The sequence below is a fragment of the Mus musculus genome, chromosome 9 (assembly GCF_000001635.26).
Source record: "Mus musculus strain C57BL/6J chromosome 9, GRCm38.p6 C57BL/6J".
Classification (NCBI taxonomy): domain Eukaryota; kingdom Metazoa; phylum Chordata; class Mammalia; order Rodentia; family Muridae; genus Mus; species Mus musculus.
In genome coordinates, this window is record NC_000075.6 from 119,645,578 (window position 1) to 119,671,485 (window position 25,908).

The window sequence follows — 25,908 nt, forward strand, 5'->3', positions numbered from 1 at the left end:
GATTATTGCAGTCTGAATAAAGAGAAGACTCAAGAGTTTGTGTCTGTGTTGCTGTGGACATAGCCGGTTTCTCCAACCGTAACGGAAGTGCAGGGGCCAGGATATTCTTAGAGTAAAACCAGGTGGGTGTATCAGCTACTCCTCTCGCGGCTGTCATCAAATACCTAGCAGGGAGAATCTTAAGAGAGTTTAGGGAACATGGTCCATTATGCTGGAAAGGCACGGAGGCAGTGACATCAGAGTCCTCAGCGGGCGGGGGGTGGGGGGGGAAGGGTGGCAGGGAAGGGAGTGTAGAGGGCTGCTGCAGTTCAGCATCCCTCTTTTTATTCTGTCTGCCCCACCCTCCACCTGCCACTCACAGGCAGGGCGAGCGCTCCTTCCCAGTTAAACCTCCTTGAAGCACCCTCACAAACACACTCAGAAGTATATCTCCTTGGTGATTCTAAATCCAGTCAAGTTGACAAAGAAAGTGAACCACCACAGCAGGCGACTGTGTTTACAGGCACAGACATGTTCTAAGCTGCAGTAACTAAGATGGTATGGTACTGGCACAATGATAGAGTGGCAGAGCCTACCTTAAATCACGTCAAGATGGGTGGTGGCATTCGGGGAAGGGCAAAAAGAGTTACATGGGATTTCCTCTCTTGTTCTTCTCCTTCCTTTCCTCAACCAATCCCAACATTTTTACTGAGTCTCTCCTTATAGACAGCTTGTGCTCAGTGTCTGGAGTAGGATGGCAGAAAGGAAATCCCTGGGTTTAGCCCTATGAACTCTCAGGATATGGCATTATAATCTCAAAAGAGCGGCTTGGTTTGAAGAGCGAAGCCAGGTTCAGATACCAGAGTGTGGGAGGCCCTCTGTGGAGAGGGGATGAGTCAGCCCAGAAGGCCAAGACCAGCCAAACCAGGTGAAGACCTGGGAACAGGTGTCTGAGGCAGAGGATGGGTGGCCAGGCCTGTGGCTGAGAAAAGTGCAGGGAGAAGAGGGGCGGGGCTTGCTGGAGCCTCACAATCGCCACAAGGACTTCAAGGGGACTCCACTGGGGAACTATTTGTGACAAATGGCCCTTGCCAGTTGAAGGTGGTCATGAGAGTAGAAACTGTTGGTCTGGGGGGTGCTTATAGGGAGGCAGGATGTGCTTGACTAAAACAGTTTTGAAGACTAAAACCACCCAACTGATCGTCTCGGCTGTGTCTCTTTACCCAGGAATGCACACAGTTCAGGGCCAGCTCCAGCTGTGGGGTAAAGGGAAGGGGCTGGGTTTTTGTTGATAATGTAATACTGGCTGGCAGAGCATGGAATCTCACCAGGCTGTTGGGAACATGGAAGGGAGCCTGCACGCGCGATTGGGGGATGAGGTTAGGGAATTGTGAATGGACTCGCATGTCATAATCAGAAGTTAGGTGTGTAGGAGGCCCTCCCCTGCCTCCCTCTCACAAGAACAGGAGAGACCTGGTTGAGCCTCCAAAGGACACAGTGTCCACTGGCTCTAGTTGCTAACAAACATGCCAGTTTCAGTCTTTTTTTTTTTTTTTTTTTTTTTTTTTGCGTTATGGCGTATCCTGGGAATGGCCACCCTAGCTATTCAAGTCCCTTGCTGGCTTCTAGGAGTCACTGAAATGCCAAGAATCCTCCAGATGGCTTGAGGACTTGAGGACATCAGTAACCTCAGACTCTCATTAGTGACCTCACTTACAGGTGGCTGATGGAAGCATTTGTGGTGGTGTGGAGGGCAGACATGGAGACCAGTGATTGAGTGGAGGAATGCCTCCAGTAGAGGGCGCCCTGGAGCTGAGTTTGGAGAGGCGCCTGTGGAGGCTAAGAGGAGGCAAGCTTTTGTGGGTGAAGTTTTGGGCTCTGAATTGGGCAACCAAGAAATAAGGGAAAGCCTTTTTGAGGGGGGACGGAGCTGAGACTCAGCAGTCAGGCAACGTGGATTTGAGTTCCAGGTCATACACTAGCTCGCTGTCCTGGCGTTCGACAAACACTGAGTTCATCATTTAAAGATGGTGTGTCTCAGTTTGGCTCATCCTGAGGACTTTAAAAGCAATGGTCTCTCAGGGTTGGGAGCATAAAATGAATCTTATTATTTCAAGAGCCTACGTAGTACTATGGCTGAGCCACATATTCAGAAAATGTTGGCTGAAAATGTCCCAACGTTGTTGCTGGGACTGCTGTGTGGTAAGAGAATGGAATGCTGTTCCGAAGTCCCTTTTTGGTACAAACAAGGAGATGGAGGGACAAAGAGAGCAACCACCCCACATTACATCAGTGAAAAACTGGAATTGCCAAACTGAGTCTCTAGGTTCTTCAGAACCATGGCTTGCCTTGCTCCCACGAGAATAGGAAGGGTGTTGGGAACCACCGGTAGAGTCCCCAGACACACAGTGCCTGTCCCCTCGGGGTCAGCTTCCCTGAGCCTGAATGGGAGCTTCCCAAGTGGCCAAGAGAAGACGTTACCAAGCGGAAGGTGCGGAGCACAGACAAGCTGCCCTTCTTGGATGTGCTCAGCTCCAGCAGGCTCACGGTGACGATGACACAGTCGAAGATGTTCCACTTCTTCTGGAAGTAGTAGTAGGGGTCGAAGGCAATGATCTTGAAGGCCATCTCCATTGTAAAAAACACAGTAAAGACCTGAGGGTGGGAACAAGTGTTCACTGCTGTGAGGTCTCTGCCCAGGGACATGAAGACAAGGGCAGCAAGAAAAATCTTGTTTGCAAGATAGCAAAGCATGCTGGGTGTGGTGGCACATGCTTGTAACTCCAGCCTGCAGGAAACTGAGGCAGGAGGATCTCAGGGTTGAAGCCAGGCTGGACTATACAACAAAATCCTGTCTGAAAACAACATTAAAGAAGAAGAAGGAGGAGGAGGAGAAGGTAGAGGAGGAGGAAGAGGTGGAGGAAAGGGAGGAGAAGGAAGAGAAAACGGAGGAGGAAGAAAACAGCAGATCCTCTTGTCTGTTCTTGAGCACTGTAGATGGGAATTTCTGAGCCACTGACATTCAGAGAAGACACAAAAGAACTCAGGTTTCCATTTCTTCTCTCTCTGCGTCTCTGTGTCTGTCTGTCTCTGTCTGTCTCTTTCTCTTTCTCTTTCTCTTTCTCTTTCTCCTTCTCTTTCTCTTTCTCTTTCTCTTTCTCTTTCTCTGTCTCTGTCTCTGTCTCTGTCTCTGTCTCTGTCTTTGTCTGTCTGTCTGTCTCGTGTATGTGCGTGCATGGATGTGTATCAGTCTATGTAGAGACCAGAGGTTGATACGGAATGCCTTCCTCAATCACTCTTTACCTTACACTTTTCAGCAGGGTCTCTCATTTGAACCCAGAGTTCCCCTATTCAGCTGCACTTCATAGCCAGCTTGCTCTGGGAATTTCCCATGTCAGCCTTCTGAGTGCTGGAATATTAGGTGGGCCAATCTGCTTGAACTTCCGTGGTTGCTGGGGTCTAAACTCCCTCCAGTCCTTGGGTATAGTAAGTTCTTTACCTGCTGAGGCATCCCCCCACCCCCCTGCATCTGCTCTTCCATTCCAGTGGTGGTGGGTACAGAGCAAGCGGTAACTGCTAGGATACACTTCACTATATAATTATGTCAACAAAAGTTACTCTGGTTCAGCAGCTACAATGTGTAGTAAGACTAAAGTAAAAATGCCAGCTCGGCCACATCCTAGCTTACATAAGCTTGAATAGGCAATGCACCCTTTTCATGCCTCTATTTCCTCATCTGTGTAATGGGTATAATGGGAGTAAGTGCTTGGGTAGTTCTCAGTTGGCAGTAAGTGACAAAAAAATAGCAGTGACTAAGATCAGTGATCTATGGTCTCTTAAGATTCCCTTTTGCATTGAAGGTTTTCAGTTGTCTTACCCAGGAGAGAACTCTGACCTTAAAGGTGATTAAACATCAGGCAACAAAAGCCAGCAAGGGAAGGAGGCAAGGGAGAGAGAGAGCGAAAGGACTGGGCTCAGGGCTTGGTCCTCCCAGGCTTTATCAAGGCCATGGAAGAGCCTGGAGACAGTGCTGGCCTCTTCCTGGCAGACAGAATGGAAGAGAGTGTTTGGGGCTTGCCCAAGCAAAGTCACATAGAACAGGCCAGTCTTCTGGATGTGTTGGTTGCATAGCATATGCATCTGTGCACGCCTTCTGTCCCCTGCCCTGTCCTCTACTCTTCAATGACCACACTGAAAACCATATCCAGGGACTGGGGAAATGGATCCACTGGCCAAGTACTGCCACAAATGCAGGAGGACCTGAGTTTAATTCCCCCAATCCCTGTACAAAGCCTGGCCTGGTGGAACACACCTGTAATCCCAGGGCTCAAAGTTGGAGGCAGGAGGATCCCTGGGGCTCACTGGCCAGCTAGCCTGGCTGAATGAATGAGACCCAGGTTTAGTGAGACTTTGTCTCCAAAACAATGGGGTTTGGAGGATGGAGGATGGGAAAGAACACGGTAAAAATATACTTCATGAAATTCTTAAAGAATATATAAATATATAAAATCAACAAAAACAAAGTTGGGTAGATCCTGAGGAATGACATTTGTATGAGGTTGCTGTTTGGTCTTCAGACACCATGCAGACACATATGAATACACATGTATATGCACATGCACACATATGCACACACATAAGCACAAACATGCACATACATGTACACATATATGCACATATAAATACACACATACACACACATAAGCACAAATGTGCACACACATACACACGAACACAAACATACACATATGCATGCACATACACATGCACACAAACACACATGCACATGTACATGTATACATATATGCACACATATATGCACATATACACACATATACACATAAGCACAAACATGCATGCACACACACATACACACATACACATAAACACAAAATACCCACACATGCATGCACGTACACATAAACACAACATGCCCATGTACATGTACACATATATGCACACATACATACACACACATACACATAAGCACAAACATGCACACACACATACATGCATGCACATACACATGCACACAAGTTCACACACACACACACACTCCACATATTGTCTTTGATGGGAAAGTGACATTGAAGTATCTCCCTCCAGTTTAGCTTGGCTCTTCCACCTTTGACCTCCTGAGTTCAAGCTCCATATTTTCTGATCGCTGCTCAGCCTCTCTGCTCTCAGAGGCACGTTAGTGCACCACCCGTGAGAGCATGGAGCCACCCACCCAACGTCCCCACGAGATGGCTGAGGCAGTGCCACCACCAGTATGGCCGGCTCACTCACAATGTTGCCGGCTTGGAGCATGGCATCGAAGGCATCAGTCATGGGGTAGTGTTCCATGGCCATGAAGACGGTATTCACCACAATGCACAGGGTGATGGTGAGCTCTGCGAAGGGGTCAGTCACCAGCTCGAAGAGCACCATCTTGAATTTCTTCCACTTGGGGCAGCACTCCCATATCAGGTACTTCTGGGCTAAGCTGATCAAGCAGGGTGGGCACTTCAGCTTAGACTCTTCCAGCTCTGCATTACAGGGGAGTCAATGGCAGCTGTCATTCACATGTCACCTTGGACCCCCATCCTGTGGCCATGACCTAGACCCTGGCATACCAATACCCATGACCTTCAAGGTTCACTTCAGCCCCCCTTGCTCCTGTCACTGAAATCCACCCACCCACCCAGTCCTTCAGACTGTTGGCATGTCTCTCTCTTCTCGCTCTCTGTCTCTGTCTTGCTGTCTGTCTCTCTGTCTCTGTTTCTCTTTCTCTGACTCTTTCAGACAAGGTCTCTTGATGCAGCCCTGGCTGGCTAAGAACTCACTCTATAGAGCAAGCTGCTCTCATAGTCACAGAGATCCCTCTGCCCCTGCCCCACCCCTGCCCCTGCATCCCGAGTTCTGGAACTAAAGACATGCATCAGCGTGCTTGGGAGATGACAGTCTTTCACTAGCCTGGAACTCACTAAGTAGGTTAGGTTGGCCTGCCAGCAAGTCCTAGGATCTCTGCCTTGCTAACCAGGAATTCTAAGTGTGCACTGCCTCCTCTGGCTGCTCACTGTGTGGTATCTGAGGATTGAACTCAGGCCCCCACACTTGCGAGGCTCTGGCTGAGCCTGACCTCTTCTCCCTCATTTTTTACTACCCACTGCTCATACGAAGTCCCTACCTCTCAACTTAGCCCACTTGGATTTCACACCCATTCCCTCCTGGCTCCTTTGCAGACGCACTCAAGTCTTTCATCCATCTTCTCCTTCCTCTACACACCTGGCAAAGTACCCTATGTATTCACTCAGGTTTATTAACCTGGCCAGCTGACTGTGGTTGGACAACACATACACCCAACCTTACCAAAGCCATCCTTGAGCCTGTGACAATCCCTGCCCAGAAACTCTGCAGAGGCAATGGGTCCCCTTGAGTCATTTACCCCATTCAGCACATAGTGAAACCCAGTATGGTTTTTATCTTATTAATAAGAAATAATTTTAAAAATGACAAAAACTAAATAAAAATGCCATGTGTAAATCAGATAGAAATCCAGGCCTTCATCCAATCAGTTCTGAGTTCACTCCTCCGCTCTCCCACAGCCCGAGACTCCTATCTATGCTCATGGGCATCCCTCTATCTCCTCAGAATTCAAAATCATTCATGGAACAGCTCCTCCTCCCCCTCCCCCTTCTCTTCCCCCCTCCCCCTCCCCCTCCTCCTCCCACCACTGGGTGTCTAGTGGGTTTTCATGCGCTCTCCATCCCCTGTCTTCATGACTATAGGATCAGGAGAAGCTGTGCCCCTCTGACTTAGGTAGACGCCCCTCCCTTATGACCTACATAGCCCCTTCTCTACCCCTGATCACCCCATGTCAGTATGTCAGCGCGTTTTAACTGTATCTCAGCGTTAAAAGCTGCCTCTCTGGACCATGTGTTCTCGCTCACCCTTTGCCTCTTCAAAAGCAAACTTCCTTGGATGTTTCCTAAAGGCAGTCTCCATTTTTCTTTCCTTTTCTCTGGAGACCCTGGTGCCTGGCTCTTCCCCCTGCCCTGCCTCCCACAGCACTGGCAGCGTTCATGAGCCAGGCTACAATGATGCCTTAGTTTCTCTCTCCTCGCAGGGCTGCTGCTTCTCAGTTCTGGTTTCTTGCTTCCTTCCTCCCCTGGCTCGAGCTGTTGGTGAGAGCAAGCATTCTTCGCTCCATTGATTCATCTTCCCCTAGGCAATCCTATTGGACCCCATGGCCCTACAAAACCACCTCCACGCAGATCGCTCCTGAATTACATGTCCAGCTTCCGATCTCTCTCTAGAGCCCCAGGCCCATCCCGAAGCTTCCTCCAATACATTTTTGCTTGGATATGTAATTGGGGCCATCCCTATGGAAGGTGATTTTAGAGCTTTGGGCTTGTCTATAAATTCTACTGTGTGCCATACATCGCAGAGATAGACACACCAGCTGACGCGAGTGTTTCCCCCATGTTTCCTTTCACACACATTTTGCACATGAAACCTCTTTCACGGTAAGGTTTTAATAAAACACCTATCCATACTCTCTTCTTTCTTTGTAGCCTGGCTATTTTTCGTGTCAACTTTTAGTACATTTGCAGCCTGTTTCGGCTGAGGAGTGTAGTGATATGCCCCCCGCCCCATCTTTGGTTGTTTATATCAGCAGTACTGATAGGATGACCTGGTTTTCCTAGGAAGTGGGAATGGTGTTTTTATCATGGTGATTCCATATATTCTCATGTACACGTCCATTTCTCTTCCACAGACCAGACTATTTATTTCCACTACCGTGCTGTGCTAATAACCCACTGTGAGTTTTTTTTTCCAAACTACAGATGTCAAAACTGGCAGAGCATAGTTTTGCACAGAAGTTGGCATGTTCTGGGAGCAAAATTAAGCATCCCTATTTGGAAGGAAAGTGGACTTCCCTGGACCTGTTTTGGCACCAAAAGGAAACCTGAGAGCCAGTGCTGGGTGAGGACATTTACAGATACCATTCTGCAGGAAGCACAACGAGCAAGGGGTGCGTGTGTGCATGTGTGTGTGCATGTGTGTATGTGTGTGTGTATGTGTGCACATGTGTGTGTGTGCGCTTGCAGAAGCCAGAGGCCAATGTTAGTGCCTTCCTCATTCGCCTTTTTGTTTCTAAGTCAGGGTCTCCCCAGGAGCCTGGATCTAAGATCTGGGGATGTGGTGTTTCCACCCCCACTACTGAGGTCATAGGCCCAGAGGGCTGTGACCAGATGTCTGGGCATCTGAATTCAGGTCATCATGTTTGCACAGTGGGCACTTTATCAACAGAGCCACCTCAGTTCTGTAGCTACCATGGCTGATCTTGATTGGCTGAGAAACACAGAAACCAGAGCAATCACACCCTTGCTAGCCTTGAACGTGGCCACGCCTCCTTCCTAGCAGTCTTTGGAAAGACAGTTCCTCTTAGGAGGCGTGTCTTTCTCCCTTGAGATAACAGGCCACACTCTCCACTTGGGCACCCTCTCCTGTCACTTCCAGAATCTACTTTAATGTCCTTCTGTACCCTTTCCACTGTTTCCATGCTCCAAGACCATCCCAGGTCGATATGCTCAAAGATCCCATTCTCAGAAGCCGCAAAGGTGTCCTTCAGCCCCCACTGTCCTGTTCCATTTCTCAATCGGTGCTCACAGAAAAAGTCCTGGACAAGGCATCTCCATCCTCTCACTTCTCATTCTTCATGTATGTTCTCTGCTACTGTTTAGCTATGATGATCCTGGTATATGTGTGTGTGTGTCTGTCTGTCTGTCTGTCTGTCTGTCTCTCTGTCTCTGTGTATCTGTCTCTCTGTGTATGTCTGACTCTCTGTGTGTCTCTCTGTTTCACTGTGTGTCTGTTTGTCTCTATGTGTCTGTCTCTGTCTGTCTGTGTCTTGTGTGTGTCTGTTTGTCTGTCTGTGTCTTGTGTCTCTCTGTGTGTCTGTCTCTGTGTATGTCTGTCTCTGTATGTATCTGTCTGTGTATCTGTCTGTCTCTTTCTCTTTTTCAGTATGTACATTCATGCCTATGCAGATGCACCAATGGTGTGAGTGCATATGTGTGTTTGTGTGTGTTATGTTGTGCATTTGATGCATGCATGTCAAAGTGCAAGTGAGTGTGCCTGTTGCCTTGTGACAGAGCCTTTGATTGAACACTCAGTCCACTGATGAGGCTAGACCAACTGTTCAGTGAGCTCCTGGGAGACCCCTATTTCTGGTCCCAATGCGGGGTTACAGACAAATGCAGTTGGCCCAATTATTTTTTTAGCACGGATGATGGAAATCTGAAGTCAGGCCCTCATGCTGTAAGGCAGGTACTTGACCCACTGAGCTAATTCCCTGTCTGCTTTGACGATCCTGGGTAGACCCTGTGCGGACCAAAAACTTCTGTGTGACTATAGCCCCAGTGCACATCGCCTGACATCTCCATAGCTTTGCATCTGCTGACCTTTCTTTCTATTCTCCCTGAAGGAGTTTGGACCCTTGTCTCTTCTCCACTTCTGGGTCCTCTCTGATGTCTCCATCTTTTTTTTCTGTCTCTAATGGCGCCGTCTCTTCTGAGCATCCATGACGTGTTGTAGTTTCCTGAGACTCTGCCTTAATTCTCCTTGATGTCGCCTCATCTTCTTGCATCTTTTCAAAACCACCATGTCTTTAGAGCGTTATGGAAGATATAGCTGTAGTTCCCTCTCCTCATCTGGATTCCAGAACCATTAGCACTAAGCTAGCTTTCCTACCAGACACCACTACCTGTATGCCCCCAGGGGACTTTACATCCAACATGTCCCATGGGCACCTTCTCGTGTCTTTCCTCTGAGGCCCTTGCTCCTCCCTACAACGCTCACACTGGTCACTGCACCTACAACGCTCACACTGGTCACTGCACCTACAACGCTCACACTGGTCACTGCACCTACAATGCTCACACTGGTCACTGCACCTACAACGCTCACACTGGTCACTGCATCTACAATGCTCACACTGGTCACTGCACCTACAATGCTCACACTGGTCACTGCACCTACAACGCTCACACTGGTCACTGCATCTACAATGCTCACATTGGTCACTGCACCTACAACGCTCACACTGGTCACTGCACCTACAATGCTCACACTGGTCACTGCACCTACAATGCTCACACTGGTCACTGCACCAGCACCTCTCCAGTTGCTTGTTCCAGAACCACATGTGCGCCATGCAGTCCCGAATCTCGTGACTCCCAGAGAGCCATGCAATCCTCCTCCATTCTCTATCATCCCCGCTGCCTCTCATTCCACTGAGAGTTTAGCACCCCAGCTCTCACCTGATTTTCTCCTGCTCTCCCTGCCGGCACCTTCCCACTTAAATTCCATCCTCTCAAGTATCAGAACAACTTATATCAAATCCAAGTCTTGCTCTCCTGCATCCAGCCCTTCAGTGGCAACCCCATTGCTCTTGGATGAAACCCAATGTCCGCTAGAGTCTAGTGGGGTGCAGTCTTGTGGATCTGGGCCCAGACTGCTTTCCTTGCCTTATTTTGAGACCCCCATTGCCTTGATGTCTATGTTCCAGATAGCTCAGGCTTTTAAATGTCTGCATTAGGATCTGTCTGCCTAGGATACTTCCCTGACCCCGGGCAAAACTCCCTCCACTTCTCTTAGTATCCTGCATTTCTCCAAGACACTCGACACCCCACTAGCAACTTGTCTCATGCCGTCCTCTCCTGCTAAGTGTGATAACAGCTGTGCTCACAGCAGCGAGTCGGAGTCTGGCCTTCTGGTTTGGATGACTGTCAAGTCTCAGCTTGCATGCCAAGCCTGGATGGCTCACAGGCCTTGAGTTAAGTGAACTGTCATGCTCCTATTGGTTTGACCCAAACCTTTTCTGGTACAGTTGCCCTGAAGGAAGTGGTCCTGTAGATTCCATCGTGACTCTGACAGTATGAGGCACACTCCATGAACCCCATAATGGATGTAGCACCCAGCTAGAAAATGGGATGCACTTTATGATCAGAAACTCCAGCCTAAGCTAGCAGTTACTAGCTTTACTCGGCTTTAATATGTTGTCACCTGACTTTCCTGTCACTCCTGAAGCCCTCTCTACTTCCTACCCCAAGATGTCGGATCATTTCTTATTTTAGCTTTTCGGCTGTTCAGTTCATTACAAATCAGCACCACCCTCCAAATGTCTCCTTTGGGTCTCAGGCTCACTCACCATGAACTCAGCAACTGTTTGCTAGTGCCTGCAAAGCGCCACGCTGCTTACCTGGGTACTGAGATCCAAGTGTGAGCAGAGGAGGCGGATCTCCCGCCCTCGAGGGCTTTCAGCCTGAACAACGGAAGGTGATAACTGGCGTGGATGCTGCAGACTAGACCTAAGTTATCCAACCTCACAAAACGCTGTGAGGCATTTCTCAGTTACAGTATTTCACCAGAAAGAAGACTGAGTCGTAGAAAGCCAGGAGAACCCCAAAGTCATAACCTTGCTATACATGGCAGAGCTCAGATGCAAACCCAGGCATGTGGGCTCCAGATCCATGTTCTCCACTCTAAGACTTTCTCTGTTCAAGTGCGATGTGCTTGCCTTCACGTTTTTCTTGCTCCCACCTATCTTTCTCTCTGAGTCAAGGTCATATGGTCTAGCCCTGGCTGGTCTAGAACCCACTTCTCCTGTTTCTGTCTTCCTCCTTTTGGAGTTTGGGGGGACATACCACCATGCCCAGCTTCTGTCTTATCCCTGGAAACTTTATTTGGTGTTTACACCTGAGGACATTTCTCTCATGGCTTTCACATGCTGATTTCCCTCGCTCCACTCAGATTTTTTGGCCATCCCGGAGTGGCTGCCCTTTCTCTACCGCCCGGTCCTACACTGCCCTGTTAGAATTCAGAATCCCAAGTCTTACACTGCCCTGTCAGAGTCCCCACTGTCCCTTACCTTCCTTTACTTTCCCTCCCAGCCCTTGTCACTGTTTCCACATCTACTTGTGTTGATCAGCTCTGTCTCCAGGGTGCACAGCCCATGACAGCAGGTATATATCTTGCTCACCATGAATCTCAGGCTCCTGGAGCAATGCCAGATGTCTAACAGATGCCCAACAGATGTTTGAATAAATAATTTTTTTTTAAGTTCTGAGGAATAACTGAAAACGTAAGTTATTTAATTTGTGCATTGCAGCCCCTGGAGCTGTCGGGCCCTCTGTAGTGGGTACGCAGGGAGGGGATTTGTCAAAGACGAGATTCTGCCCATTCTGTAGTGAAGTAATAACTGGGATAGAACAGCCTCTGTACTCAGAGAGGACACAGCCACGCTGTCTTGGGACTTGTGTGTACAGGGGGCCATGAGCCAGTTCCTCCTGGTTTCCCCTCCTACTCTCAGCTGGATCATAGACATATTCCCTCAGGAAACTGAGTCTGCTCCCATTTGGTTGGCAGAATTGAAAAGGATTTGGTGAAATGGATTGGCTAATTTACTTAAGTTTGGCACACAATAAGAGCTCAAGACAGAAGTGAAGTCTCAATAATGAAAGTTATAGCTACGGTGAACATGAGGAATAACTTTGCCAGGCCGGAAAATGAAAGACGTGAGTTCCTCACACACCGGGGAGGTGGCTGACATTGTCTCATGTTTCCGAGAATCTAGTTGTGAGCATGCATGAAGCAGATGCTAATTCCAATAAGTGAACCAGGGCACTTCTTCATTGTAGTCACTCTTGTTTGGGCAACTTTATGCACATAAAAACCACATTAGTAAAGGAGCCCGGGGGCCTAAGGCATAAGAATGGATCTCAGGCCACAAGGAGATCCTTGGCCTGGCTTAGACTCATCACAGCACAGAAGACAGGCATTTTCATGAGCAACACTCACCCTCAATGACAGAAGTCATAATACTGACAACACTCATTGCCCTCTGTGCTCGGAAAGGTTCATTCAAGTAGTCTGCAGACAGGAAGTTCTTCTGTCCTGCAGCATCGAGTGCCTGTCGGGACACAAGCAGGGCTACCGTGAAGGCGTCAGCAGCAAGGCCAGGCTATTTAGCTTCTTATTGGCTGCTCCCACACAGTTGTGAGCTGCACTGTGAAGCCAGGAGCCTGAGGTAAAGCTTGGAGAAACAGGGATGGTGTCTGAACATCAGGTTAGGAGCTCAGCTATGAGGACCAGCACACAGAAGCGGGATGGAGACAGTGCCCAGGTTGGAAGGTATGGGCCCAGCCAATACAATTTGAGTTTATTTGGAGAACAAGTTTGCCAAGCCCCAAGGGAGGCAAAGAGGCTAGGAAAATTAGGGATCTTGCTAAAAACAACTGAACATAAGTTCTCACGATGTAGAAGGCCTTAAAGAGTCACCCTGCACTAGCTGGGTAGTTTCACCAGAAAGAATCAAGGTTGAATACTCAAGAACGTGACTGTCCCAGGAACAGATACAGGAGAGTGAGGGGTGCATCCCAGTGACAAAATGCTGCATGAGGCATTTTCTGGGGTTTAAACAAACATTAGGGCTCAAATGGTAAGATCAGGAGAACTGGGGAAGAGAAATAGAGGGTTTGTGCCCTTATATACCCCATACCTCAGCTGGGGTTTGAGGCAGCCAAGCTAACAAGATACAAGGAAGGACTGGGATCTGGAGAAAACAGCGAAGCAGGCCTCAGCAGGCGCTGGTTGGTTCCCCTAACCCTCTCCCCGAGAAGTACACCAAGGTATGCCCTAATAAACTTCCAACTTAATGGCTACTCACATTTTTATCCACATTCTTAAATCTAATGCATCTAATTGTAACACAGTGAATCATGTATAGACAACTTCTAAGAAACCTCTACCTATTACAGAAAGGAAACCACTCAGACTGCCCAGGAGTGGACAAGAGGGAGAAACACAGCCCAGGACTCACTAAGTTCTGATGCTGGCTGTCACTGTGTGGCTCAGATAGCTCTTAATCTGCACGGTGTATTCTCTGCCTTGCTGTTCACCTGCTACAAACAGACTTTGCTCTCTCTGGCTGTTCTCCATGCAATGTCTTCTGCTGGCTCCCAAGAGCTAAGACGGCTGCTGCGATCACAAGAACTAAGATGGCTGCTGTGATCAGGATCAGAGAGAATTCTGGGGGCAAGATCTTCCCATGAATAGCATTACAACACCTCCCAGAGAGCCCTGCAGCCTGGCTGTGACTTTAGGACTCTGGATTGGAGATTCCATTTGCCCTAGAGACATACTCTTCATCTGTCTTCCTGGCTCTGTGTCCAGAGAGGGCAACTTGAGCAAAATTGTCACCCCATGGCTCTAGTCAGGCTCGGCCAACAGGAAGCAGAACAGAAGGAGAGAGAGAGAGACAGACAGACAGAGACGGAGACAGAGACACACAGAGAGAGAGACAGAGAAGACAGAGACAGATGGAGAGAGGGAGAGGGAGAGAAGGAGTGAGAGAGGGAGAAAGGGAGAGAGGGAGAGAGACAAAGAGAGACACAGAGACACACACAGAGAGATACACAGACAGAGACAGACAGAGACACAGAGAGATACACAGAGATAGACAGAGACAAAGAGGCACACAAAGAGAAACTCATATACACATACACTAAGAGACAAACACAGAGAGAGACACAGACACAGAGAGACACAGAGAAACAGAGAGACAAAGACATACACACACAGAGAGATTGGGGAGTGGCTATTTGTACCCTGTACCCTTCGGCTGGCAGCAGTGTGATTCTCTGCCTGAGACCACAGGTCCCTCAGCCACGGATCCTGACAAGCTCTGATTCAGGGCCCTTCGCTGACATTTCCAGCTTGGGCATACAGCATCTCTGTCACTGTTGTTGCTCTCAGGGTCCCTCACTGCCCCTTGATTCCCTGAGCCCCGCCCATACCTCTGTGAACACTTTACCAATCCCTCCACTTGCCCCTGAAGCAGGCCATCTGCTTCTTCCTGGAATCCTGAGCCAGTGGAACCAACCATACAGTGCATCTTTACAAGCCTCTGCATATGTATTTCTGGTAGCCAGTGGGAGCATGTGGAAGTTGCAGAAGCGTCGCTGGTGATACTGGAGGAGATCGCAAGTTAAATTGCACCTCCCAACCCAAAGGCATCCTGGGGATACCCACTGTGGATCTTGACTTAAGGAGCAGGAGCCTGGCAGTTCCTGTCCCTAGTCTGTGCCATTTAAGGAGTTATTCATTCTGTGCATTGAGCCAAGGCCACCGCACCTCTTCCAAGATCGGTCCTGAGAACCCCTTAGAATTGTGTCAAACCCCATGGACAGTTTGCCCAGAGTCATAGGCTTTGATAAAAGGGTCCCTTGTTTTCCTTGTCCTCGTCAGAGGAGCACCTGGAACCATCTCAAAGCTGTGATGGCCCGTAGGGACGGAAACACCAAGAAGAAATAAACACGAGGTTAAAATTAAAAATCAATGGCACTGCTGCATGCAGAACAAATAGAAAACGCCCTCCACCTCAGACAACCCCTGTGGCTTTTCTGGGTCTGTTGGGTGGGAGGCATGGGACAGATGCTGTTAAAGACCCTTCCTTAGAGACTTATGGGCAAGAGGTCTCTACTGGAGTCAGACAGAATATGGAGCATGCGCGAACTCACCGGGCCTTCAGGCGCTCCAGTGGCAAGCTCACCAGTGGGCACTCCACGCTGTCCCTCTTCTCCACGTCTAGGGCCAGGGTTGGGGGACTGAGGCAGTGGACTCCTGGGGAGAGGACCTGCCTGCCCGGCACCCCTGCCCAGCAATATGGAACTTCGACGGCTTTCCTGATCTCCATGAAAGACCCCGTCATCCAAGATCCCATCAGGAAATGAGACGTCTTGGCTGGGTGCTCGGAAGTGGAACACACTGCTGTGGCTAGCCCTGCGTCTTCCAGAAGAAAGGCCTAGGAAAGACTGGACATTGCCCCGGAATGAGCAGGAGATAAGATTGGATAGGAGTGGTCCTCCCTAAATCCATCGTGCACTTCCCTCCACCCACACCCATGTCACATGACCTCTCCGCGTGCAGCTACTTAGAGACCTGAAGACATCCTGGGTAGCCATGGACAGAGAACCAGGGAACCGAGATCCTAGACAGACTTGGGGAAGGACAGGAGAAGGGCGGTTATTGGATGCCCAAGATCAGCAAGTAGGTTACTGTTACCAAATTTTGCTGGCTGAGCCAGGTGTTGGCCGGCCTTTGACGACAGGCTCAGACATGGCTGTTCTCGGTTTCCATCTGCACGCGGAGTATCCCTGCCTAAGGAACCCTCTAAACTGGAGCTTGGGACACTGTTTTTGAATGAACGAGTATGCTTTGCTGTCTGAAAATTAAGATGTACAATTCACCAGGTTCCATCTGTGTTAGCGCAAGGGTTTGTGTTGGTACAAACGGAGGAGACAAGCGCTCTACAGTGTAATGAGCTGGCAGGATCCCCTGAGGCCAGCTTTGAACAGTCAACAATAGGAAGATTGAAGGAAGAGTTGCAGCCCAATTTCTTGGAAGAATAATGCCATTCTTCCAAATCGATAAACATTTCCCATCAAAAGCTTCCACCAAGTGAGAACTGCGGAGCTTTCCGATCCAGAGGAAAAGCTCCAGTTCCCCAATTCTCAGGCGCCGGAACCCCTCAGGGCGCCTGCATGGGCTTAGCTAATTCTCAGGACCGTGGGAACCTGGCCATAGCAGATCATCACGCCTATGCTCAGATCAGAAGTGGTGTCTCTAAAATCTAAGCGATGGCTCCCTACCAAACTCTTGTCATACTGACCTTAATTTTTCTTAATTCCTTTTATTAACGGACCAACTAAAAAATAGGGTATGTTACCGTTAGAATTCTCCTCTATGTCATAAAACTAAGCTCATTGTCCCGTGTCCCCCCTCCCACCACACACACACATGGCTCTGTGTGTACATATGTGTGTGTGCACAGGTCAGAGGACCACTTCAGATGTTGTTTCTCAAGCACTAATTTTTCTTTTTTTGAGACAAGGTCTATCGTTGCCCTGGAACTCACCAAACACCAAATACTCTGCTGTCCAACAAGCCCTGCGCATCCTGCTGGTTCTGCTGACTCGGCGCTGGGATTACAGGAGTGCAGCACCATCATGACTGGCTTTCTTTTCTCCCCACAAAAGTGGGTTCTAGGAATTGATCTCATATTTTTGAGGCAAACACACCACCAGCTCAAACATCTCTCAAGCCCCTTAAGGTTTCTTTTCATGGTGGCTTGGAGCCTAATCCCGTTCAGGCACCACCATTACCAGCCTAATGCTCTACACAGAGCGCTCTGCCTAGAGTATTTGCCCCAACTCTGTGGCACTCACACAAAAAGCATGAGTTGTTCCCATGTTTTAGGGGAAAAGGAAAATTGGGAAGCCTATCTTAAAGCTAAGAAGACAGAGTTGTTTTCATTTGGACAGGAAGCAAACTAAGGAAGGAACCATTAGATAATGTAGGTCCACTGTTTGACCATCAGCACCTCCTTGCCACCATTTATCTCAGAACCAATCTGTTTGTGAAGAGATGGACAATGATCTCTTTCCTGTGTCTTAGCTCTAAGCTCTACATCATCACTTTGGGTATGAAAAAGTTTTTGTATGAAAACTCCCAGAGATATATTTACCAGAAGAGCATATAATGGAGAGAGAGAGAGAGAGAGAGAGAGAGAGAGAGAGAGAGAGAGAGAGAGAGAGAGAGAGAGAGAGAGAAAGGAGGAGAAGGAAAAGGAGGAGGAGGAGGAGGAGGAAGAGGAGGAGGAGGAGGAGGAGGAGGAGAGACGTCTTGGACACTCAGGTGCTGATCTGTGTGGCTGACTGAATGAGGAAATTAAAGCCCAATTCAGTGCCACTGGCATTTCCGTGGAAGCTGTGGCTTAGCCTTGTCTGTCAGAGTCCTAGCCAGGTTCCCATTGAAAGCATTGAACTGTGCCCTGTGCATTCCAGGTGCTGCTCCAAAGGAACACAGAGGATAAGAAGTCACAGATGTACACAGGTGCTCCAGTGTGGGTGTGTGCCCGAGGCCAGAGTGCATGCAAGTGTGTCTGTGAGTGTACATGCCTGTGTAAATCAGGGAATTGTCAGTAGAGAACAGCTTTCTTTCGGTGAGACAAGAAAAAGGGCTAAGAAGGTCAGGGGCAGGAACTAACCTTCAAAATGCTGTCAGATCTCCTCTCTGTATGATTAGTGTGAGAATTTTTCTCCCACATGGAAAGGTATAATAACTAATACAGGTGTTCAACTTGACCTACCTGGGAAGAGAAAACCTAGGCTAAAGAGCTGGCTCTATCAGATTGGCCTGTAGGCATGTCTATGGAGGCATTTTCTTGACTGCCAATTGATGCAGGATGTGGGGCTGAACATCAGCCAGGGAACAAGCCAACAAGCAGAGTTCCTTTCTGGTTTCTGCTTCAGTTCCTGCCTCCAGGTTCTTGCTTTGGGTTCCTGTCCATACTTCCCTCAATATCCGGTTGTAAGCTGGGTGTTGTCTGCTCTCTCCATCTTGCCTGTGGCCATGGTGTTTATCCCAGCAGCAGAGAAGAAAGAAGAGGCCTACAAGGAGGAGCTATTTGGTACTTGGAGCTTTCCAGGCAGTGGAGAGTTAAGAGGAAGAAAGTTGGCGAGAAAAGTTAGATCAGGACATTAATGTTAACCATTGCAGGGCAGACTGTAATGTGAGGTAAGGAAGTCATTCCTGGGCTAGGCTGTCAGAGATAGGCCCTGGAGTCTTCTGTGTCAACAGCAGGTGACAGCCCTGAGCTGTGGAGTCAGAAGCAAGAGGTAAGAAAGGAGTGAGGTGTTCAGCACCAGGGACAGAGCTGCTGATCAGAAAGAAGGGAAGCAGATAGACCCTTAGCTGTGAATTCCTCAAGGTCAGCATGTCCCAAGGGGGCCTCTCCCCTCCCCTCTCCTCCCTACACACACACACACACACACACACACACACACACACACACACACACACACACACAGAGGCTCTTTTTTTAAAAATCACAGCTTATTGAGGTGTCCTACCTTAAGCCTGGGAGTCACCCTGTATCTGCTTCCCTTTCCTTATCTCCCAATCATAATCTTGGTCTCCTCCACAAAGAAAGGGCCTTATCATTGATCCCCTCCCCCACAACTGCTGCCAACCTAGCTTAGGCCATCGATGTGGAGGGGTGTCTGCTTGTCTTACCAAATCCCTCCTCTCTCCCTGATCCCAAGCTCTGTCTGTTCCATCATGGACAAGGCAGCTGTAAAGCTGAAGGAACCTTCGAGCCAGCTTAGCACGTCTTACCATCCTGCGCTGGTTGTAAGGGTCGGATTGTAGTGATCTGTTGTCATCTGTCGAGCCTTCTGACATCCTTGATTTCACCCTGGGTCTTCTCTCATTGGCGTTTTTGGGGGCTAAGGGTGATCCGTTGTGGGAATAGAGCGAGGTTGTGTCAATGCCCAGCGCTGCCAGCACCTGAGGAAAAAGCAGTCGTTGCAGCCCACAGGATCTGACTGATCTTGGTGTTTGCCTGTCCCTACAACATGGCCATGGAGATAAGGGATCTGAGACCAAGAAGGTTGAGGGTTAGGGTACAAGCAGTAGTGGGATTGGGCATGGCAGAACCGGGAATCACCTCCCTCCTTCAGCCCTTGTGGTAGGTGCTGGTACCTTTCCTGGGCCCTTTCTAACAGTCACTGTGCAAGTCTAACAGTTGATGCTCAATGCAGCATTGTGGAGAAAGTGCCTTGGTCTTTCTGCTCCAGAGGCAGATATGTGAACACAACCAGCTGATCCTCTTGCTTCTACATAGGGCTAACTCTGGTGCAGGTGGCTGCTGGAGATCCCCAGCGGGATCAGGCAACAGCTAACGTCTAGTTGAGAACACTTTGTGGGTTAGTCCCACCCACTGTCTGATCATGCTTAGCTCACTTCCCTTGGGTCCTAATGACTCCTGAATAAATAACTTGGAAAAAGCTCGCTCATTCAGATTCTTTTGTGTGCAGGGTATGCGTGTTCATGTAGGAGCACATGTATGTGTGTGCATGTTTATTATTAGACCTGTTTAGCTTATCTTTGTGACAAGGTCTCTCACTGGCCCAAAACTTACCAACAAGACTGAACCCCAGCCATCCACCCAACTCGGCCTCTCCAGCACTGGGATCACACGCATGCACCTGACTACTTTTTAAAAGATGGATCCTGGGAATTGAACTCAGGTCTTCATCCTTGCATGGCAGGCACTCTGCTGGCAGCCAAAGTCCCAGCCCAGGGCTGGGAACCTGAGACAGCCCCTGAAATATGATTCATGCTTCTATAGGAGATTATAAAGGAAGACTCCTGTCCCAGGAGGTCCTGGGCGGCTAGCTCCACCCACCTCCTGGCTCCACCCACCAACTGGCTCCACCCACCTCCTGTTCTTTCTGCAGCACCTCGAGGGCTTCCTTGAACTTCTTCTCCTTGGCTTCGATTTCTGCAATTGTTGCCTGGCTCTGTTCCTCATATGCCATGGTGACCACAGCCAAGATCAAATTGACCAGGTAGAATGATCCAAGGAAGATGACCAGCACAAAAAAGACCATGTACATTTTCCCGGAAGCCCGGAGTGTCTGGAGATTCAAGGGAAAGAAAAGAGGGCTCTGTGGGGTACACGTGGACCCTTGACGGTCAGTTGATTTCCAAGATGAGAAGAACCATGCAGCTGGCCCATCAGGCTCCAGCCACAACTGTATAAGGACATGCAGATTGGAATCAGCTAGCAGGGCCAAGCGTGGTGGTACGTGCCTGTAATCCCAGCCTTTGGGATCAGAGGCAGGAGGGTTACCACAAGTTCCATGTGAACAAAGGCTACACAGTGAAGTCCCGTCTCAAATAAACAAAACGAAGATACCTGCTGGTACAGCCGTTCCCAGGAGTCCTGCGTCATGAGACGGAACAGTGAGAGGAACGCCCACGCGAAGGAATCAAAGCTGGTGTAGTTAAAATCCGGGTTGTCAGAAGTTTTCCGGCAGACATAATCATTAGGGCAGTGGCTGTAACGAGAGGAGAGAAGGCCCCCAAGGAGCGGCCTCGCTGACTGGGTGCAAAGCCACCATGACGCGGCCTTGCTGACTAGGAACAAGGTAGTCTGGGGCAGTAAGAACATGGCAGGTTTGACGTCAAAGATCTGAGTTTAGAGCTCAGCCTGCAGCCTATTAGTTGAGCATTTAGTGTGGGACTCAGTTTCCCTCATCTATAACGTGAGGATGCTCACGCTTCTGTTCTTTTTGCCTGTCAAGAGGAGTAGCGTGGAGGAGGCACAACCTTGACTCAACCCCGCTCTATATGGTGTCAAGCTCCTTGTCAGCGCCTACCAGGGAAAGGAGAGCCAGTAGCCACAAAACAGACTAAACCCCAAGTTTCCTGTCACCATCTCCAGAGTTAGCCATCAAGGGGGACTTACATCAGCCAAGTTCAGTGGCAGATTATATAACAATGAAAACATCACCTTCTACTTGCTAAGCGCTCACTCTATGGCTCTCTCCTCCCCAAGTGCTTCCCGGACAGTATAATGCCATCATCCCAACAGTTCTTACTTAAAGTGAGGAAGTAGGGTTCATTCAGAGAGAAATCAGCTACCTGAACCCAGAGAACATCGGCATGATCATTAAAATGGAGGCATGCCTGGGTGTATCAGCCGCAGTCCCGGGCACCATGCCTACAGGTTGACACAAGGGGGACTCCATGTTTTATGTGCTTTTTGTTTTGTTCTGTTGTTTTTTTGTCTTATTAGGGTTCTTTTTGATTGTTTGTGGTTTTGTTTGTTGTTTTGTGAGACTATATATATGTGAGCAGAATTGGGGGGATATGATTTAAATATATTGTATAAATTATTTTTTAAAAATAAAGAATTTTAAATGGAAGATCTGGAAGAGTCTATATGTAAAAAAATTATAATAAAGGTCACCAGGTGTTTTCTGTACTCGATCTCCATCTCGAGACCCTAGACCTCAGCTCCAGTTTTGCCTTGAGCCAGTCCTGGCCCCAGCCTTTATGCAGACCCCCTCAGACCTCACTCCATGATTGCCACAAGCTGGCCTTCTCCTACTCAAGCTGGGTCCATTCCTCCACTGCCTGGCTGCATCTGTCTGATGGGAAGTCTGCCTCTCTGGTACTTGAGATGAGGGCATGGGTGAACCCAGAGCTTTATCATGGAGAGCCGTGGGTTGCTCTGGAACCATGGGCTTTAAAAGTGCCATCGTCTATGTGGGAAGAACACAAGGTTTTGATTTAAATACAAGGAAAGTGACAACCGACGTCCAAGAGACGCTTTTCCAGAGCCGAAGACTCAAGTACCTTAGGAGGGCCGGCAATGACCAGATCCTCCTGTCTGTCTCTACCCCTCAGCTGAGTCTAAGCTTACTCTTCTAGTGAGAAGGTTACTGAGTTAGCTGAGGTGAGGAGACCCAGCCTAAGAGTGGGCGGCACCATTCCACGGGCTGGCCCCGCCCCCACCCCACCCCCCACCCCCAGGCTGGATAAAAAGCAGACAGCAAGCTGAGCACCAGTGTTTATCTGTCTCTGCCCAGAGTAGGTGCCACGTGACTGCCAGCCTCACGCTGAACTGTACCCTAAAACTGTGAGCCCAGATGAGCCCTACCCACGTGTGTTTCTTCTCAGGTGTTCGGCCACAGTGAAAAATGCAGCTACTATGCTCCTGTGGATCCCTTTGTCGCCACGTGGGCACGCGAGGAAGATGTGCCTATGAATTTGTATTTCAGGCAATCAACCTTGTGAGTGGGAAGGATGAGCCTTTCTGATCTGTCACCCCAACCTCTCCTGCTCTCTCTCCACCCCAGCAGCCAAAGCAGGAGGCAGAGAGGAGGCTCCTCCCCCTTAGCTCGGGTTTCTTACTTTCTGCCCTCCACGTGGGGTCGCCTCCATCCAAGCACCACTGTCCACCCGCCAGTGAAGTATCATGCCCGCCCTTCAACATCAGCCTCAAATACTGCCTCCAGGAAGTCTTCCCTGACTTTCTATCCGGCCTTACAAGATTATCCATTGTGTTTATCCAGTCGATGGAGCTTCTGGTACAGCATATATTTTCTACAGCACAATGTCTTTATGCACATACAAAAGAGACCAAAACACAGCTGAGCTATAGTCTGGATTCAGCCTTCGGGAATATTCTGCCTGGCCGACAAGATAGGTAGATATTTTGGGGGCGCTTGTCACCAAATATCCGACTAGGGGCCAACACGTAAAAATCAGAATTTCCCATCGTCCTCTGTTAAGCCAGCAGAGCTAGAAGCAGAGGGTGCCCATTTTCACATGACAACCAACAGCTGGCCGAGCGCGCTGTCTGCCCCTTCCATGGGGCATGAACTCTCAGTTGCCATGGTTCCTTCCCAGCCCTCACTACTCATTTGTTGTTATGCGCCTGACCTCTGTGAGAATTTGAAATTGCAAAAATGTTATACATGTATTTCTTCCTGTTACAAAAAAAAACAAAAAACAAAAAAAACAAAAAACAAAAAAACAAAAACAAACCCAAGAACAGAATGAGCTATGGTGCTCAAAGGTAGCCTTCATGCAAACACATTTGTTTCTTCTGGGAGCTGACCACCTGTCCTCCCTCCCTTTTGGTACCCACAATCCTTTGGGATATGACCCCGCCATTCTTTTCACTGGGAGGTGACGTCTGTTTTACCAGCCCTCGGACTGTGACTTCCTTTGGTCAAGGAGACACAGAGAGAATGTCACTTTGTGAAGTCAAGATTTCCACACTTTACTGTTTCCCTTGGAGTCCCAAGACTGCACAATGACAGCTCAAGCCAGACTGCTGGGGATAAAAGACAACGGAGCACACAGACACCTTGCAGCAAATCCATCTGCTGCTCGCAGATGTATGAAGAAGCCAAATTCCAGCTGCTCCATGCTCGAGTGCTAAAGCACTGAGCCATGAGCTAAATGGTGGTTGTGTTAAGTCATAAAACCCTGGAGTCATTTATGACATATCAGAATCCGACTAATACACTTACTGTCTGTAAGATTGTGTCTGTGCATGTATGTGTGTGTGTGTTCATATGTCGTGTGGGTCCATGTATGTAGAGGGCAGGGTTCAACACCAAGGATCTTTCTCAGGTATTGAGACAATACCTTCACTGAACTTGACGCTCATCGGTTGAGTTAAAATGGTTGTTTAACAAGCTCAGCAGCTCTGCCTGGCTCCAGCTCTCTGCCCCAAGGCCCTGCAGTGTTGTGGTCACAGGTCTGCACTGATGTGCCCAACTTCCTATGTGGGTGCTAGGGATTCACACTTGCGCGCAAGCACTCTATCAGCCTACCATGCTCACAGCTCCCCTACCTGTGAGTTTTAAGATGGCAATGTCTATGGTATTCATGAGTACATTCTCTTGGGGATTCTATGGTCTCTGCTCAGAGATTGCTGTGGAGAAAGGATGTTGGACACCAGTGAGGTTGCAGGATGCATACTCACCCAGCATCAGATCCATTGCCACACAACAAGGGATCCGTAGTACCGGGCTTGATGAAGATGTCTCCTAAGGAAAGGAAGAGATGAAGCCTCACCGTGTGTTCTGAAGCCCCTAATCTAGGCCTTGGGTGGCCAAGAGGACACTTCCCGCCTTCTGTCTAAATGAAGTCAGCTCCTTTGCCTACGAGCCTTCAGAGGATACCCTGGAATCCACACAACCTTCCAAGTCACTTGGAAGCCGCACGGAGCCAGAAGACCTTGCTTGTTTAGAGCTTGTTAAACTTCCCCTGCCGGGATAGCTACAGGGATGTGCAGGGCTTTGTAACCGTGTTCCCACAGCCACACAGTCCCAAGGTACCAGTGTTGGCCACTGCAGCAGAACGTCCACTCACCTGCCATTTCAGATGAGAGATTGTCAGCCTTGTGCGGATCTGTGCCGTTCTTAATGCATTTATTCTTGAGGTTCCCCTTGAAGAGCTGCAGGCCCACCAAGGCAAAGACACTCAGGCAGAAGACTGTGAGGATGGTCACGTCGGCCAGCTTCCTCACTGAGTGGATCAGGGCTCCCACGATGACCTTCAGTCCTGTGGGGAGGTGACAGACATGCTCCCGAATGGTGAAGTGCCACCCAGAGCACAGGTGTACACGCTGGCTGTCATCCTCTGACCATACACAGGTGTGACGCCCTTACACATCCCAGGCAGTGTCAAACCTGGCTTCTCCATCTGCACCCTGCAATTACCCACAGAGGCAAGTGGGCAGGGCCTGTCATCCTCATTAGAAAGCCAATCAGCTGAGGCCCCAAAAAACACATCTGTTTATCATCTCAAGGCTAATCAATGATTGACACTGGTGATTCAATGAAAATAAAACCCCTGTTGGGGTGCGGAGTGCAGTGGTCAAGCACTTGCCTAACATGCAAGTTCTAGCCTGAGTTCTAGCCTCAGAGTTGGGAAACCTATATTGAGTCGCAGCTGTATTCTCAGCTCTGTTCCAGCTGTGAGATTTTTCACACTTTTCATGGGATGATCTGAGGAGATCAGAACCAACTAGAGCTAGCTGCAAAACTCCTCCCCTTAAGGAGGGATAAGGTTTGTTAATGGAAATTATATTCTTTGCGGGGCTCAGTGTCACAGACAACAGAAAGTGTTCTGACCCTGATAGCGGTCTAGGATCCAACTGTGTCATTTTGGTGGAAAAATAATTGTCTTGGCAGCACATGTGTTCGACCCTGTACTGGGAGCTGAGTGATGCATATGATGTCATGTGTGGCAGATTGTGTGACAACTGAAGATAAACTCACAGCATTGAGGAACCAACCTTCCTTTGCCCCTCACTCGAGATCAACCCTTACCTATGTTTCTTCTATGCTTAAAGCCTCATTTTCATTGTTAAATAGGCTAATAGTCAAGAGTCCCTGTCCTGGAACATTGTGTGTGTGTGTGTGTGTGTGTGTGTGTGTGTGTGTATGTGTGTGTGTGTGTACCTGAGTGTGTGTGCATATCAAAGAAGAGCTGTGGAAAAGAACAGTTGCT

General features: G+C 48.9%; 1 protein-coding gene across 5 annotated transcripts in view; it reads right to left on the reverse strand.

The window, feature by feature from the left end:
• Scn10a (sodium channel, voltage-gated, type X, alpha) overlaps positions 1 to 25,908 on the reverse strand; it is a 110,867-nt gene that overhangs the window by 37,122 nt on the left and 47,837 nt on the right. For all 5 annotated transcript variants that reach the window (NM_009134.3, NM_001205321.1, XM_017313223.1 and 2 more), the window contains exons 7-15: positions 24,766 to 24,957; positions 24,377 to 24,440; positions 20,789 to 20,930; positions 20,310 to 20,507; positions 19,204 to 19,374; positions 15,546 to 15,839; positions 12,826 to 12,937; positions 5,269 to 5,507; positions 2,461 to 2,634 (exon numbers count right to left, since the gene is read on the reverse strand). In NM_009134.3, coding sequence (NP_033160.2) covers positions 2,461 to 2,634; positions 5,269 to 5,507; positions 12,826 to 12,937; positions 15,546 to 15,839; positions 19,204 to 19,374; positions 20,310 to 20,507; positions 20,789 to 20,930; positions 24,377 to 24,440; positions 24,766 to 24,957 — 1,586 coding nt within the window. The remainder of the gene's footprint in view (positions 1 to 2,460; positions 2,635 to 5,268; positions 5,508 to 12,825; positions 12,938 to 15,545; positions 15,840 to 19,203; positions 19,375 to 20,309; positions 20,508 to 20,788; positions 20,931 to 24,376; positions 24,441 to 24,765; positions 24,958 to 25,908) is intronic.